This window comes from Podarcis raffonei, chromosome 2, assembly GCF_027172205.1.
Source record: "Podarcis raffonei isolate rPodRaf1 chromosome 2, rPodRaf1.pri, whole genome shotgun sequence".
NCBI lineage: Eukaryota > Metazoa > Chordata > Lepidosauria > Squamata > Lacertidae > Podarcis > Podarcis raffonei.
In genome coordinates, this window is record NC_070603.1 from 54539924 (window position 1) to 54558388 (window position 18465).

The following is an 18465-nucleotide window of genomic DNA, read 5'->3' on the forward strand; positions in this document are numbered from 1 at the left end:
TACAAGACTCCATTAAAAAAAATACAATTAAATCTTTAGCTTTACATCACTTTGGTAACGTATGTTCAGGGTGGATTCCATCCAATGCATTCTATTCAGTGCACAGTGGAACCAGAGACTATTTAACTTGGCCCAATACCCCCCCAAACAATTAATTAAAAAATATGATTGAGCATACAACACTACTTTGGGCATACTGCAGACAAGCAATCTCACTCAATATAGTGACTACAAAAGCCACTGTGCAGTGTGGGAAACTTAGCTTTCCACACTGAAAGAGTTGAGCCCCAGTTCAGACTTAAAAACTTTAAAGCTCAGAAATTCATGCAGTCTATCCTTCCATACACAACTTACTTCCGCTTCTTTGCTTTAATAGGTTCATCATCATTTGTTTCATCTAGCATTTCATGCTCTTCTTTTACTGTAAGAGAGGCCTCTATTAGCATCCCTATAGGTACAGTTCAGGGGGAAAAACACACCACTTATATTCGCTTGTTGTCTACATAAAGGTAAAGAATGCATCTCATGTTAATTTTAAGACATGCAAAGTTAGTCTATGGATACACATTAGAATCTCAATAAAGAATGCAATATTCCACTGTGAGGTTTTCCCCCACAATCAATAGGTATATTAATTTTATAAAATAAAATTAAACAACAAATAACATTTGATCATTAATGTATGCTTCCAATTAATATCTATAATTTTTTTTAAAAAATCCACTCTACCATAGCTTCCAGAACATAATACATACCAGCCTCAGAGGCAGAGGCTCAAATCAGATAGAACAGCCAGTTATGGCTTGGTGTGAAATCTTGTTATTATTTATAAATTTTATATTCCACCCTTCCTCCCAAAGGAACACAGTGCAGCAAACACATAAGCGACACAGTGATTTTTTTTAAAATAAAAAAACCTGTGAAATGTTGAGCCAGACTAAACCATGTAGATCAGGAATGACACCGTAGTTACTCTTGTGGGATGCTAGGACTCTGTTACAATGTGAGTGCTGCAGTCAGCAAGGTCTCTGAAACTAATTTGCGCCGTGGCTCAGCTATGCCCAAGCTTCTTGGTAAGACTGCAATGTATTTTGTGAGGTATGTAGTGTATGTATATACAGAATAAAAAGCACTTCAGTATTCCAAGTGTTTACATTGGAAATCTCACTAATCCTTTAGCACCATCCAACCTAAAAGGCCAAATCAAGCTCATAGATGTGATGAACCACTGCCTGGTTTCCAGCTGCATCTCCAACATCACAGAATGGGGTCCTGTATCTCCCCCCGCCAAAAAAAATTCTCATCATCCCAGACCACCAGCCATGTTTCCCTAACTTTGTTCTACATGCCGGTGGATTTAAAGTAGAGGGAATTGTTGAGTGAAAGAAAACATTAGCTTTTGAACCAATGGGAGATATCAAATATAGAGGACCTGCACTTCCTAAGATTATGTAAATATTCACATTACTGAATATATGCTTAGCCTACTTTTAGCAATCAAAAATGATTTAATTTAGTCACAACTGAGTCCCAGAAATCATGCATTGATCAATAACTTTTTCCACTGCAGTTCTCTCTTGCTTCTAAATAAGCACAAAACATCTCTTGCTTTGAATAAGCACAAAAAAATTGAACCTGTAAGTATATTCAAAATTGCAAAATAACCAAGACAAAATAGGAAGAATAGTGTTTTCATTCTTACTTTGTTTTTTCACTTCATCTATTCCTTTTTTGTGTGGAGGCTCCTGAATAATTTTATCCACATCTGCTCTTCCAATTAAGTCATCTGGTCTATCCCACATAGACAGACGTGTGGTAGGGTTGTAAAAGAAAACCCTCTCATCACCTGTCCACACCACACACCTACAGAAAAGCCACAATCAATCAATAGTTTATCAATACTCTATCAAAGTTTGTTTAACCTATAAGCATGCTTTCAGTTAATAAAATACAGAGGTCCCAATGCCTTTGTCACATGCTCTTAAACTCCATAAAACAACACTGTCCTAAGCATGCTTACTCATAAATAAGCAACATTGTATTCAGTGGGCTTATTCCCAGATAAATGTGCATATGATTATAGCCAAGATCAACAGCACTTAATTATACCTGTCTGTACTAGAATGTTTTATAAACAGAGAGTAGACTTACGATCACTGCTAACTGCTGGTCAATCTCATACAAAAATAATGTAAAGCCGATTTTTTCTTTATTCAACATGAAATGTATAATATAAGCCTATTGCTAACATTATTGATTGATTAAATCATTGTAAATCTAACATTAATTTTATATTAGAAATAAACAATGCATAAAATGTTCACTATGAATAGAATGCACAGATTTAAAAGTAGTACTTATATATTCACAGTTACAGGTAGGTCTGCCTTAGTAGAAAGAAAATTTAAAAATTCCTTCCAGTAGCACCTTAGAGGCCAACTAAGTTTGTTATTGGTATGAGCTCATACCAATACAAACTTAGTTGGTCTCTAAGGTGTTACTGGAAAGATTTTTTTTTATTATATATTCACACTAATCAATCTGAGGGGAAAATGTTACTTACCATGGAGTACCAGGAATAGGGGTAGTAGCGACAGGTTTTGCTTTCTGAGCTGCTTTTTCTTCTTCCGTCATTTCTTCTTCTTTTGGTTCCTGGTGAGAGATCAAAGGTAATTTAAAACCAACTGTTGCGTTTATAGTGAATTGACAAGAAGGATAAGGAGGAACTATATAAAATCAATTGGAAATAAAAAGTAATTTGGAAATCAGTGAAACCCATGTGTAAGAAAAGTTCCTGAACTATAATGATTAACTCATTTTATGTTTAACACACACTAAGGGCAACATCCTAAGATGCCCACCTGCTTTTGCACAGTGGTTAATCCATCTGTGAAATGGGATGTCTGGTTTCTTTTTGCCCCTTTCCACCTGCACCCCCATGTGCCCCAAAATCTGCTCCAAAGTAATATAAAAGCTGCCAAGAGTTTGTGCTATCTTACTACTTTCAAAACTATGCAATAACACTTTGTTTTCATGTTTATGTTCCTAAATGTAAATCAAGTTTTCAATATTTAAGGCACTGAATGTGTGCCTTAAAAACTGTGGACTGTATTCAGCTTGTTTTTACTCAGAATATGCATTTGAATTAATGAACCTAGGTTGTCATACTTATTCAAATGGTTGACGCAAAGTATGATTAACATTGGATACAATCAAGTTTTTCAGCCATTGAAGACTATCCACAATGCTTTACTTTCTAAGTAATTTGTAAAATCAAATATTGCTTCTAGTTAGTTCCTAAATATAAGAACAACCTAGTCACGTTAGAGAGCTGTCAATATGCTGCCAATATGCTCTCAATACCCAGACCAAAATGTGCACATTTTCTATTTTATTTCAGTTTACTTAAATGCATCTTCCACTTCATTCTACTTGATCTGCAGCTTTGTTTTCACAAACCAACATAAGAGTATTTAAATACAGCAAAATTAAGCTGTAGGTTTCTCATGTCTTTTACCTCTTTTATAAGTTCCTTGATAGGTTCAATTTTGGGTTCCTCCTCTTCAGTCTCCATAGGCAAAGGGTCTTCGGCAGGCTCCTTAATGCTTTCTTTCATCTTCTCTTCTACTTTTTCTAGGGAAAAGCATTGTTTTTTACCTTCCACTTTCTGTAAATTCAAACTTAAGTCTCTTATCAGCATAATTATTCATAATGAAAAGTACATTTGAATGCTAGTGTTTTCATTTTTGTCAGAATTTTTCTCAACTATGGACATGTATCTGTGATTATACAAATTATTAGAACTAGCAGAATGACACTGGGTGGCTATATTTCTGCTCCCAGACAGCTACACTTTTAGGTGCTGCATGATGCTGTTTAACATCTATATGAAGCTGTTAGAAGTGGTCATCAGGAGATTTGGGGTATGGTATCATCAGTATGCTGATTACATCCAGCTCTATTTTTCTGTTAAATCCAACTATAGTGTGCTGTGCAATTTCTCAATTTCTTGATACAGTGGTGGACTGGACAAGACCCAATACTGAGTCGGAATCCTGGTAAGATGAAGGCCTTGTGGGTGGTTTCCCAGTCCAGAAATCCAGAAAATCTGCCTATTGCCGACACAGCTGCATTTCCCTGAAGGAACAGGTATGTAGTCTGGAGAAGCTCCTTGGAGTTCGAAGAAGCAGCTCTTTGTTTTCACTAGGCAGTCTGGTTTTATTTAAAGCAACTGTTATTTACAGTCTTCTACTTATATTTCCAAAAGAAATATATTTTCATACTTTCTGTCTTTTCAAAATTACCATGGATATGCAACCGCCTTACACTGGTTATCTATGGTAAGGATGGCAATCACTTCTGTAATCAGCAGATACCACAAGTACTTTAGAAAATAATTCTGAATGTTTACACAACAAAGATGAGATAATATAGCGGTATTCTCTTGCTACTGATATGTGGAGATTTATATTGGCTCCAGGACTACTGTTATGTCTTTGCCCAAACTAAGACTATGCTGCAATTCTAATCTAGTTTGTTCTTAGCAATAAAGTTGCTGTTTTGTTAGGTATCCTTTGGGGCCTGCCTCCTTCTCTGAAATAGTATGAGATGGTGTCAGAAACCCAAGCCTTAAGCGTTACAAAAATTGCTCAATTTCCAGCCCCAGAAAGCTTCAACAGACCCTCAGAATAACCAGTCTGGCAGAAAAGATTTGATTGTTGCTGCACAGCAACATTGTGCTACAATGAGATAGGAGAAATTAGACTCAGCTCCCTCATGTTTAAATCCTTCACCTTTATTAAGGAAAACCAAGGATTATTAATTTTATTTAATTATTTATTTGATTTCTTACCCACCCTTCATCATTAAGATCCCAGGGCAGGTTACAGCAATTTAAAAATACAATTTAAAGAAATTACGGACAAGACAATAAGATAGGTACTGAAAATAACTATGCAGAGCAGATTTGGTTGATTTTTTATTCTTAAGTGTAATATAGTTTATGAGGTGGAGTATTTCCACCTGAAATGTCAAAGCCTAGAGAGTCAATGGAATTCCATTTTTAAAATTCATGATTTGGGGAGCAAAAAAGAAGAGCTTATGAGTGACAGATTTATAGTGCTAGGCATCCTGTACAAAGGACTCTCAAAGAGTCATATCCTTTTTACACTGCAACAGAAATGCCAAGGCCAATAAGAAATGGTTTAAAAAATTTAAATAGAGAACATGAAGCAACCTGGAGATGGCTACTAAATAAAATTCTAGAAATCATCCATCTGTAAGACGAAATCCATAAAAAGCAAATACTTGGAGACTCTCAAAACAGCTGGCGGTAGGCTCCAGGGAAAAAACAGGCATCTCTCAGTTTAGACAAACGGAAGCTGAGAGAAACCGCAGCCTGGCGGTGGAGGTCTGCTATCCAGGAACCCAAAGTCACACATGCAAAACTGGGGCATTTTGTAACAGTGTGCCATATTAAGACAACAAGAGAAGCAACGAACTTCAACTGTGAGCTAGTAAGAAAGGGAAAGACTGTAAAAGAAGTAGCATACTAGCGGAGGTGGGACATTGAATCATCCCATCAGCTTTTCTGAAAGACCAGCTCCACTGGACTCCTCCTGTCCCTGAAATGTTTCCTTTTATGTTGGTCATTATAAGAGATGCAGAGCTTGCTTCCCCCCAACTTCTGACTCACGATGGCTTTTTCTTTCTGCATCATGTTTTTTAGATCGTGGGTCTGTAGAGAGACTTTTGTTTTAACTGTATGTAAGACATACAGTGAGGGATGTGGGTGGCACTGTGGGTTAAACCACAGAGCCTAGAACTTGCCGATCAGAAGGTCAGCGGTTCGAATCCCCACGACGGGGTAAGCTCCCGTTGCTCGGTCCCTGCTCCTGCCAACCTAGCAGTTTGAAAGCACGCCAAAGTGCAAGTAGATAAATAGGTACCGCTTCGGCGGAAAGGTAAACGGCATTTCCGTGCGCTGCTCTGGTTCGCCAGAAGCGGCTTAGTTATGTTGGCCACATGACCCGGAAGCTGTACGCCGGCTCCCTTGGCCAATAAAGTGAGATGAGTGCTGTAACCCCAGTCGGCCACGACTGGACCTAATGGTCAGGGGTCCCTTTACCTTTACGACATACAGCAGGTTTAAAAATGCTAGAAATAAGCACAAACATTCATCAGCCAATTTGTCGTTTAAATTTTGCAAAGCACAACATTAGCTGGTCCAAAACTGAACACTATACCTTTCTCCTTCAGTTCTTGAGGCTTCTCCCATGTTGATTCCAGTGTCCTATTATTATAGTAGTAAGTCTTCCCATCTGCTGTTTTGTACTCTGTCCATTCAGAGACTGCTGTTGCTCCAGCCAATGTAGCAGGTGAAGCGGCAATAGCAACCTGAGGATGGATCATAGGTACAATAGGAGGAGCCATTCCTGGCAAGACACCTACATAAGAAGGAGCAATAAAAAGGCAAGTACTGATAAAGTAACATTTTGTGAATCCAAAGCATCAAACTGAAATCAGCATATACAGTGGCTTATTAATGAAACTGAAGCTATCAATACTGGAAGCTGGGACATTTCTTCTAAGCTGTAGTTCTGTGTTAGTACACTGTACTTGCACATTGCCTAATCACTACTGCCCTGTATACCCAGTCATGGATGGCACAAAATGTAGTAAATATTTGATGAATCTTGTGAATTTGCACTATTTTTTAAGTGCTGAGAATGAAGTTATTGCTAATTCCATACACTATCATAAGCATCAGCATTAAAAGAAGATGGGAAGGATTTACTGCTCTTCAAAGTGGTAACACTAACAAAGAGTAGTAAAACAATAAAGTCAGCTTCTTCAGTACAGATGTACTATGATTATCAGGAAATCTTCTTAGTTCTCTCTATTAAATGGTCATGTGATCCAGCAAAGCAGACCCACACATGCAAGCAGAGCTTCCCCAGTGCCATGGAAGGGGAGAGAGTCCTGCACACTTACTGAGCTCCTTCAAGCACTGTCAGGAGCCCCCAATCTTAGAAGTCAGGATCACAGGTTTAGGTGCCAATACAACCCGGGATTTTGCTTTCAACTTTGATTTTTGGATTTTAAAGTTAAAATAACAGATGGTTTAATGCAGCATGACTCTAGTTTTTTTGTGAATATGTAAGGTACTGACAACAATCTCCTTTTTGCATGAAAACATATATATCTAGAACAGCCTTTAACATGTAAGTTTAAACATAGACACAGACACACATACACAAGCACACTAACATGCAAACAAAGTCTGATCACTGTACAAATAGCAGGAGGGGGGAATCAAACACTGTATCCCACATAGGAAAGGAAAAGCAAAATATGGTTATGGAAGAGATTCACATGAACAGAGTAGTCTAACTTGCATAAGTGTTTTTTTTTTTAACTAATTAAGCTCATAGCCAGTTAATTGGGGGGAAATCTTGCTGACTACATGTGAAATCTGTACTTGTAAGTGTATTTTGAAAATAAAGATAAGAGATCCAGTTATTTGGGAAAAGCAAATAAAGGTAAAAACAACAACATTCACTACCATGCCAACTTACAGACAAAACAGACTAAGATGGTTTAAAAAAATTACCGGTCTTGGTGGTAGCGACTGTCTTTACATACGGGCAGCTGACTATTTGCATCATTGCTACACCTGTAAAATGGATAAGCAAGCATGTTGGAAAGCTGCCACTGCATGTCAGCTACCACTGGGAATCTGAGTAGTATCAATTTTCCTGCTACAAATTTAGCATGCCATTTTTTTTTTCAATGGCAGTGGGAAGCAAGCAGGAAGGTCTAAAATGCGTTTCCCTTTTAGTATAGTGATTCCAGATCAATGACAAGTTCCTGCAATAATCTCGGATTATACTGAACATGAGGACTTAAATGACAATGCAGCCATCTTTTTTAAAAAAAATGAGGGAATGATGCAGGGATTTAAATTCAGTGTGGTCAAGCTTCTCCACCCCCTTGTGAGACAATGCTATGAAAGGTCATACTTATCTTGCCATATTACAGCAATCTGTCCAGGATTAGTGCAAATAGCTCATTTAGCCCAATCCTATGCACATTTACTTGGAAGGAAGCCCCATTGTGTTCACAGGACTGAAGCCTTAGGAATGTATTTGGGGGAGCAGGGGGAGAAGAATGGTGGTGTTGAGAAAGCAAATTATACTAGAAGGCACAGGAGTATCAGTCTGAAGAGGGAAAACAGGAAGGTTGAAGGTAAGGTAGTGAATGCAAGTAAGGGATAAGGTAACAGGCCCCCTCCAAAAGAAGAAAGGAAACAGAGAAGTTGAGTTGATGGCTCATTAGTTGCCTATATATGCTCTCCCTTGTATCTTCTCTCCCTTCTCCCGCTCCTAACTCCATTCCGGAGCCAAAACAAATTACAAATTAGCTCTTTAAAACACTACCCTAGCCACACAGAAGAGTCCCATGTGGCAAGGTAGGCTTACGTTTAAAGGACGCCTCTTAAGTTTATTCATTGAAAAGAGCAGTCAAGAACTGTTTTCCAAGTGAAAAATGTTGCTGACAGGTTGCATAGGATGGGACACCCAGCAATTGAGGAAGGAGGGGAGGGAAACAGGGTTGAAGGGACATTCCAGACAAGAGATAATTTAAAGAGGTACCAAGTTTATAGTACCTTCTAACACTAGAAAATGCAAGAATGTAAACCCTTCCCAAATTTCTTTTAGAATATTTTTACTCCCATATTTTGAGATGCACAAAATGAAATTAAATCCCAAGTTCAAAACAAACAAAAAACAAAGTTTCTTCAAGAGTGTCCAATACAAAAACATTCAACTATCATTCATGGGTTTTTGTATTGCATTAGTCTTCCAGAAAATATCTTTTCTAATAATATTCCCAAGCTTTATTCATGCATGGAACAAAATGCACAACTGCCAAGTCAAGCAAAATATTTGCTGATATATGTTAGGGTGTATTTACGTTACAAATTTGCAATGAATGCAGAGGTTAATCTTGTTAACCATGTTTTGAATATGCCTGAAAATTAAGTGTAGAGCTGCAATCCTAAACAGATTTACTAGAGAGTAAGTATCATTACAGTGTGACTGACTTTTGCATAAGTATGCGTAAGACTGTGCTATAGAAAGATCACTGAATCTGGGCAAGCTTTTGTTCAGAAAGATTTTTGAGAAAAGTAGCCATTTCCACTGTCAAACTTGTCATGTTAAAATGTACCAGTAGCTTATAGTATATAACTATAACTAAACACTTAAGACTGTTTAGTTAAGGCTGTATAGTTAAACACTATAACTAAACACTTAAGGCTGAAGGGGAGGAAATAATTCGAACAGGTACTTCTTTACGTACAATAGCAGTACTGACAATGTGAAATACATTTTCAGTATTTGAAAATGTTACTGGGTGTTCCAACCTCTCCTATTTTTTTCTTAGTGCATTAGTATTCTAACTTGACTTGTTTTTTATGCTGCGAAGACTGTTTAAAGAAGGCACATAGGATTCTGCCTATGGAAACAACAAAAACTACACTATTAATTGCATCAAGACTTGCAATCAGCAGCGTTCTGCTCACATTGGAGGAAGATGGTGGAATTTTCACCAATTCCTCCTTCCTTCTGTATCTCCTGTTGTTGCTGTTCCTGTGCTAGGTAGTTTCCGCTGCTTTACCAATCACGTTTATACTTTTCAGAATAACTATTGGAATTTCATATTGTATATTTTAAGATCTCAGAGGTTTCACTATTAAGACAGGCAACTTGGCCAGTAGCACTGAAGCCAAACTAGAAGAGTTTCATGAATTTGAAAAACATATCTTTGTATAAATGCCCACATATGTCACTGGCACTAGATGTAGCTTTCATAAAAAGTTAACCTTTTTTCAGTCAGCTGAGGTGACTTAAGAATCCTGGTAATGCTAGAATCCTAAGTAGGGCTTAAACACAACAGCCTTTTAAACAGGGGTGGAGGTGGAGGAGAGTATTCTTTTTGTTTGTTACTATGCATTTTTGTATTTTTATATTGTAAACTGTGCTGTGATCCTCAAATGAACAGCAGTATAGAAATTTTTATAAATAAAAAATAAAATAGACTAGAGTAGTTATTATATACTAGCAAATTTTCAAACACACTTCCCACATAGGTCCAAGATTCTGTCTTCAACCATATAGGCCTGAAATTATTCCAATTTCAGAATGAAGCTATATGGCCTGGCCAAAAAGTACTTGTGTATGTGAGTACCACCAAATCCTCTCCCTGTCTGCAACACAGTCTGTCTTTAAATTCTAGGGGTACAAGTGATGGCAAGAAAGGGAGGACACCAAGGGTGGCACCATGGATTTGAACTTTTTTGCACTGACAGATAATTAAACCCTATCTTTGAATTTATTAATTCATTTTATACTGTCCTTTAATGAAAGTTTACTGATTCCATCTGGTAATTACCACTTGGCAAGGTAACAACTAAAGTGTATTTCTTTTGCACTCAGTCAGTTTTACTCTATCAATTACAAATATGCATACATTAATAGCTGCACTGCAATATGTGACTCAACAACTAATGTTTTGAAGAGCTTGTATAGGTAATTAAACAGTTTAATAAGAGTTAATTCACCAAAGCAGCTATTTACTTCAAGACAGTAGTCTACTTCTACCAAGGCATTGCTTATTTTAAAGTCAGTAAAGCCTAGTATCACATTCTTAGGGTGCAATCCTAAGCAAGTCTACCCAGAAGGAAGCATTCCCAGGTAAGTGTATATAGGATTGCAGCTTAAGTAACAAAGACAAGGTGAATTTCTTCCAACCATGAACTGTTAAACCAATAAATTGTGTTTGAAGTATAATATGTATTCATGCCAAAAAAAAGTGTTTTACATGACTTCTTGCCAATAAAAATAAATTCTGGAATTATTTTTTTTACTCTAAAAAGCCTGTCAGCTAACTCCAAATTTGTTGAAGAATATATTTTAAATGAAGAGGATTCAGGCAAATTCCATACACAGTAGACACATGAGTGCAAACAAATTGACAACATGGACATGTGGCTGGCAAGACAGTCATAGTATCTCAATTTACCTGGAAGTGGAATAGGCATGCCAGGAAGAGGAACACGAAACGGAGGTACCATTACTGGTGGGAAAGCAGGAATTGCTGCTGTCGGCTGAGGTACTGCATGAGGTACTGCAGGAGGCAAAGTCTGTGGGACTGGTTGGGGTACAGTCTGCACAGATGTAGCAGAAGGAGCAGAGGTTGAAACACTGACTGAAGGTGTGGCAACTGAAACAGCTGAGCTGGGGGTCTGGTCTTGTGTTGTAGGTGCTGATAAAGAGAACATCCAAAACCCTATATCATACATGTATAAGCTCCATGTTTAATACGATTCACCAAGATTCCCTTGTAAATAATGCCAAGTTCATTATGCTCTCATAAGTAATTTACAAAACTATGCACAGTTTACAGAGAGAGGCCACTTAAGAACTTGCAAGTTATTTCATTTTAGTATAAACTTCAATCTTAATGCCAAGATTACCAAGGTGCTCTGCTAGTGGAGTCACCAAGAGGTTTCTGCTGCAAGGATCAAATAATGAAATAATCTCTGCAGCTGCAAAAATTTACCATACACACGCACACTCACCTCAAACAGCCTAGGCAAATTTCTGAAAATAGCTGATAATGGGTTTTTTCAGCTTTCTTCAAAGGATTAAGATTTTATTTCATTTCCACATTTTCCATAAAATGCACCTAACAAACCTCCAGAGCAGTGGCATGAGTTTTCTGTTGATTCATCAAACAGCAAATAAAGTCATTTGAACAACTGATGTATTAGGAACTTACATTGCTCCTAGTCAAAATAAAGAACAAGGAAACTACACTGTACCATTGCAGAGTGAAGGTACACTTTGTAATACAAAGCAAAATTCTGAAACACTTCAGCATATGCATGGCCACAGAATAATGCAGATATTCAATATTTCCCTCTATAACTCAGACTGTAAGCATTCTAGAATCCTATAGCACCTCCAAGTGGTGCAATAATTTAATATTAAACTCAGTAGCAATTTTACTTACTGGAAACTGTTTGTGAAACAGACGTCGTTGTGGTACTAGTAGACGTTGTAGACGACTGACTATTTGATGATGGAGATGGAGATACTGATGCAGGACTAGTAGTAGTAGGTGTGGAACCACCTACAGCTTGAGCTTGGGCTTGAGCCTGGGCCTGGGCTTGAGCCTGGGCCTGAGCAGCAAGAATTGGTGTCAGTTCAGACTGCTGAATAACTTTCACTCCATCAGGTTTGGTCCATGCTGACTCACGTGTCCGTGCATTATAGTAATAAACCTAGAGGCAAAAAAGACAATTTTATGCTACTGTACATAACCTAGTTTTTCCATTCACCTTTCAGATTCCTACCTGATAAAACTCTCAAAATCAATATAATTGTTAGAAATTTTTCTTAGTATTCTGAAGGCTTTACAATACTACACAACCACCTTAACAAATAAGATTGCGAAGGATGCAAGCCTAATCCCCTGATCAATGCTGCTAGAGGGGGTTGGGATTCTGCAGACATGTCCATCCACTGAGCACGATCCTGCAGGGGATTCTGCTGCCATAAAGGTTACCACTGTGCCTGCCAAAACTGTGGGCAGTTGTGAAGTTATCCATGACATGGGGCCCCAAATCAAGGTGCGGCATGCAGAGCAGGGCCAGCCATGGAATCACTAGGCCCCTGGGCTGGTCCTTTTACCAAAGAGGGGAACAATTCAGACCCCCCCTGTGGTGCCAATCTGAAAACTTCAAATACACACCTTCTGCCTTTCCCACCAGGATTGTTGTATCTTCAGTGCAGCAAGACAACAATTACCGTATTTTTCGCCCTATAGGACGCACTTTTTCCCCTCCAAAAATGAAGGGGAAATGTGTGTGCGTCCTATGGGGCGAATGCAGGCTTTCGCTGAAGCCTGGAGAGCGAGAGGCATCGGTGCGCACCGACCCCTCTCGCTCTCCACGCTTCAGGAAGCTATCCGCAAGCCTCGCGTGCCCGGCGAGAGTTCCCACGGGTGCGCGAGGCTTGGGACAGCAGCCTGTTTTGTGGGCTGGGGAAGCTCGGGCTCCCCCCCCCCCAGCCCTGTGGCTGGGGGGGGGGAAATAAAATTCTTTTATTCATTTCCCCCCCCAAAAAACTAGGTGTGTCCTATGGGCCAGTGCGCCTTATAGGGCGAAAAATACGGTATTACTATTGTTACTAGGGATAAATCTTACCTTTCCATCTGGAGTTTTGTTTTCTACCCAGATCTCTTCAGTAGGTGGCATTGTTGGTGTTCCAGGGGCAGAGACAGGTGGCATCCCTGGAGGAAACATCATACCAGGAGGTGGTGGCATATTTCCCATTGGAGGAGGCATGAAAGGTGGTCTCTACAAACATATGCAAGAGTAAAAATATTACAAGGGATGTTCAAATTCACAGTGCCTTCATAACTAACCAAATCTATCCAGAAATAAGTCCTTATGGGCTGTATCCAACTCAATCACTGCATGCACAGAACATCTTCCCCAAACACAACAGAACTTTCCCAGCCTCTCCTCCCCTTGCATGCCTCCCAGAACTGTTCTGGAGGTTCTCCCAACCATCCAGAGCATATTTGGGGGACATGCAGAAAGAGATACTGTCCTCATCTCATACATATTTTTACCTGTAGATGTGGAGGTCCCATAGGTGGAGGAATTCCTCCTGGGGGTGGCATTGGAGGCATATTTGGATCAAATGGAGGACGTCCAAAAGGAGGCCGGGGTGGTGGTGGAGGGCCTCGCATCATACCAAAAGGTGGAGGTGGGCGCATAAGAGGTGGTGGGCCTCTCATGACAGTATTTGGTGGAGGAGCTGGTCCACGAAATCTCAGTGCTTGCTGTTGAGCCATTCTGTGAGCAAACCAAAATGAACAGTTTTGTCTTCAATTTATTTGATCAACAGAAGGAAATTGGTGTTACAAGTGAACCAAAACATTGTGACAAAGTTATCATGAACCCCAAACTGTTTGGGAGACTTTGTCCTCACAATTTAAATGACTTAGAAAGCAGTATCTAGACTGGGGATACTTCAAATGGAAAGGCACTGCACAAGCTTCCCTCCCACAAGCCTAAATACAAGTCACCTCAAACGCAAGGTGCAATACCCACATCTCTCCTGTATTTATATATATCCAAGACATGGACAACTGATTTTAATAAATACCAAAGCACCCAATAGTTTCATAATGTGAATGGGTGCACACCACACACTTGGATGGGAACATCTACATCCTTTTCACTTGTAGGCTAAATCAGAATTTGGGAATGCTATCCCCACTGTGCCACCCAGCCCTCTACAGAGGTAGCTTAGTAAATGTATATATAGAAAAAACGTTCACCTTTGCAACCAACAAACGCTCTTCTGATGCTCTCAGGAAAACAATTTTGCCCACCATTTAGTGCCAGTGCAATACCAATGTTGGCATGATGACTCAAAATTGAAAAAAACAAAGGTTATAAGGTGGTGAACGACAACAGACAAATAATTCAACACTTAATATTCAACCTTCTAATTTTGGAAGTTGCATAGCACAGAGGTGTTTAAAAATTCTATTGTTGTATATAACTCGTAAATTTGTGATGTAACACTCAGTGGCCTCTGCCAACTCCACTGAGATGGTCAAGAGCCACAGCAGATTTTTTTTGTGATAAAGCTATTAAGAGTACATAATATATGCATATTGCATGAGTTACAAAGGATGCACATATGTAAGGATTTCAGGTTATGCCTTTAGAACTCAAGCAAGTTTGGGCCTGAACTTTTCCTATCACAGCTCACTTTAAAAGGAAAAAGCCACAATGCAGCTATGTAAACTGACACAATGTGCATGTATTTTGTACATGTAAAATATAAGTCATTTAAAATATATCTTATAAATAGGGGTGCCAAGACTGAACACTTTCACTAAGGAATGTAATTTTCCAGTTCTGGAAAAATATTGTCTACAGAACTGATAGAATTTTATCACAGCACATGCATAGGTAATGAGAATTTGCAATTGGCCTCCATTATTTGATAATAATGAACTTGTGAAATGGAAAATATTATGCGGAAAAATAAAGCACTGAAAAGTTTTCTGCCATGCATTTGTGTATGGGAAAAACTGGTTGCCCACATCCATCCTGGGAAGGACAAATTGGCAGAATCCAAGAGAAAGCAAAACTTTTAGTATTTCTGAGACATATAAGTTATTTCATTTCAATTCATACTGAACACAAAAGGCCTCCTCTAGAGGTTTCTGAGAGGAGGAAGGTCTGCGGCCTGCTAAAAAGCACAGTATTCTAGTGTGATAGGGGTCTTCCTGCCCCCCCTCTACCTCCAGTATCCACTACTGTTGCCATCTACCCAAAGTCTGGAGCAAGAGGGAGAATAAAGGCTGGCTACAACTTGGATTGAGGGCTTCTTATCTCTAAATCCTCACTGCTTTCACCACTGCTGCAACAGACTGGAGAAACAGCCTGGGCCTAAGAGTACCAAGTCCACTATATATGCATAGTCAGGCCTTGTTTTGTTTGTCATAATGGGCCATTTCAAAAGGACAATGCCTTTTTCTTATGATGCACAACAATTAAATTGGAATAGAGACTGCTGCTATGAACACTAGAAGTTAAAAATACTATCTGGGTGAGTTTTTCCACTACTCTTATGATTGTTAGTATTTGCAGTGGAATTTCTGGATACAGTGAAAGTCACATTGTACTGCAAATTACCAAAGATACAGTATATGCACGCAGGGGAGCTGGGTGAAAGAGCAAACTGGACACCTGCACCTTTAATAGAAGTGCAAAAGACTTTCACCGGCTGCTGGAATTATTTCTTCTGCATGACTATTGAAGGTGAAGCAGCCCTGTCTTCTTTTTCACATAGCTGCAACACAGACAAGTACAGATTTCCCACTTTAAACTGGGCTGCTTCATATGTTTTAAGTGGAAGAGGGCTGGGGTGGTGGCACAACTTCAATCTCAGTTATTCTGTTTAGTCACTAATTATGCTTAATATGTACATTTTTAATATTTGAATTTTTTTTTACTTGTAATTTCTTAATGTTTACAAATAATATTTTTCTGTTAATTACATTGCTTTAAATGGTGGATCTTTACTGTATTTCATTTGAAGCTTTGAGGAAAGTTGCAAACCCCTTACAGATTCTTTTCCAGGAATACAAAGCAGTACAGAAATGACTTTAATAATAAACACGCAAGTATTTCCATGTAGGGAAAATCGTCATGCATGCGTTTTGCTCTGCATCCATATGTTGGGAAGCTGCCATTCGACACAGCTTTCCAACACATGGATGCCAGAAGCGTACCATGCAAAACACAACCCTATATTAATGTCACATGTCAGCTTCACGGTATTTCCTACGTGGGAAAGCTTCCTTAGGCAGGACCACTGTTAACAAGTGAAGTATTCCTTCTGGTTATTTGGATAAAACTTTAGATGTGATCCGGACAACATTCTACGCTTGCATTTCAAGTTCAAGTTTTTCACACATACAGAACCCTGAGGGGCTTCTCCTCCTCAATGCAGTCTGGTTACACGAACATATGAAATCCTGCCTTACACTTGAGGCAGCCCTCGGCTTCATTTAACTCTGCACAGAATAGATTTAACAGGCATCTGCTGCAGATCTAAGGGTTGTTTTATTTCCTCCCCTTGCCTTCCTCAGATCCTCTTTCCTGCTGAAATACTGAGGCCTTCCACATGCACAGAGAGGCATGCGCTCTCAACTACTACTGAGCCGCGGGCCCCCAGCTGAGGCGCCAGTTCAAGGAGGAACTGGGGAAGAGGGAACCACGCATCTCCTCCGCCGCCCGCTCGCCCGCCGCTCTTGATACGTCAGCGTGTGTCCGGGAGCCGCCATTGGCAAAAGCCGCCTGCGTGTGGGGGAGCAGCCAACAGACAAAACGGGCATCCCGTCCCCAAGGCTGAAGAGCCGTTGGAAATAAATAAATAAAACAAGCGAGCATGGAGACGGTATTACTCTGGAATAACGGCGGTTAAAGCGGTCGGGGCGCTGAGCGGGAATCTCACCAGGGGAGGAGCGAGGCTTGAGGTGAAGGGCGGGAGGGCGGACGGCCCGGGGGGGGAGCCCCGTGAGGGAGCGGAGGCCGAACGGCCGCTTCCGCCTCGAGACGAAAGGACGGAGGGGGGCGGGCCCGGCGCCGCGAAAGCGGAGCGGGAAGGGCGCTCGTGCCCCCTGCGCTCGCTCTCTCTCCCTCGCGCGCGCGCTCACAAAAGGCCTCGTGCTCCCGGCTCCTCCTGCCAACCCCTTCCTTCCCCCCGCCCGCCGCCATTCCCGGAGGAGGACTTGGCCTTACCTCATCTCATTGTTGTACCGCTCCGCCGCCCCAGCGTCCCCTTCGCCGCCGCCTGCTCCGCCACTCGAACCGCCGCCGCCGCCGCCGCCTCCTCCTCCTCCTCCTCGTTCCGCCATCACCAGCCGACTCTGCCGCCGCACACGCCCACCCTCGCCAGGCCTCGCCGCCTCGTCAGTGGCTGCCAGGTGCGTCAATCACATTACGGCGTCGCGTCACCCTCGCCTCGATTGGTGCCTGTCGCCGCCGATTTTGAATGAGAGGCGGAAAGCGAGTAGTGACTGGCTGGTTTGGCTCAAAGAGCATCAAGCGGCGCCGCTTGAACGCGCCCTCCTGCGGCCCGCTCGCTTGCACGTCACTTGACCTATAACCCGGAATTGACCTGGTTTACCTCAAAAAAAAAAGAAGTCTCTGACCACAGAGATAAGAAAATAAAGGGACGCATCCTATTCTTTTGATACGGAACTTCCGGGTGTATGTTGGAGAAGCCATTTTTTCAACCTCTCGGGGTCTGAAGTGAGAGCAGTAAAAGTGATACAGTAAAATCACAATTTTAATGTAGTTCAGCTATGGTGGGGCTCCATCGTGTCCTCTCCGAAATGGTAGAGACGTTTAGGGTCTTTCTTGCTCGGGACTTATTTCATGCGAAGAGATAATGCGATCTTTTTACCAAAAAAGAACAAATACTATCAGATTTATTCATTTGATTTATGGCAGTTAACAATTTTAAAACAAATACACCATATAAAATGTAGAGTGACAATATAATCTGGGGTTATATTTTTTATGTTTTTTTGCTGCAACGGATTAACATGCTACCCTTCTATGATTTATAATGTATTTTTAATCATTTTAAAATATAATTGCTATTACAAATGCAAATACAATCCATTATTAATTAATTAATTAACAAATCACTTCCTAGGAGGCATTTTGAAGCGACCTCACAGTACAATAAAAATATAAAACAACTATTGTATATATAAAAGCAAGCAAAAGCTGTTACAGATATAAATACAATTTCAAATAAAATGCAAATACTGACTGAGATGCGGGGGGGGGGGATA

The 18465-nt window shown here is 40.2% G+C and overlaps 1 protein-coding gene across 7 annotated transcripts in view; it reads right to left on the reverse strand.

Annotated features, from left to right (window-relative positions):
* The window catches only part of TCERG1 (transcription elongation regulator 1), a 35577-nt gene extending 18055 nt beyond the window's left edge, over positions 1-17522 (reverse strand). For 2 of the 7 annotated variants that reach the window (XM_053376665.1, XM_053376660.1), the window contains exons 1-11: positions 17402-17522; positions 13705-13930; positions 13274-13426; positions 12079-12349; positions 11086-11328; positions 7613-7675; positions 6246-6446; positions 3518-3633; positions 2564-2652; positions 1703-1863; positions 355-448 (exon numbers count right to left, since the gene is read on the reverse strand). In XM_053376665.1, coding sequence (XP_053232640.1) covers positions 355-448; positions 1703-1863; positions 2564-2652; positions 3518-3633; positions 6246-6446; positions 7613-7675; positions 11086-11328; positions 12079-12349; positions 13274-13426; positions 13705-13930; positions 17402-17517 — 1733 coding nt within the window. In that variant the 5' untranslated portion in view covers positions 17518-17522. Of the gene's footprint in view, positions 1-354; positions 449-1702; positions 1864-2563; positions 2653-3517; positions 3634-6245; positions 6447-7612; positions 7676-11085; positions 11329-12078; positions 12350-13273; positions 13427-13704; positions 13931-14418; positions 14511-17401 lie in introns of all 7 variants that reach the window. The other 5 variants (XM_053376664.1, XM_053376659.1, XM_053376658.1 and 2 more) reach the window with 5 other exon arrangements.
* Positions 17523-18465: the final 943 nt, after the last annotated feature.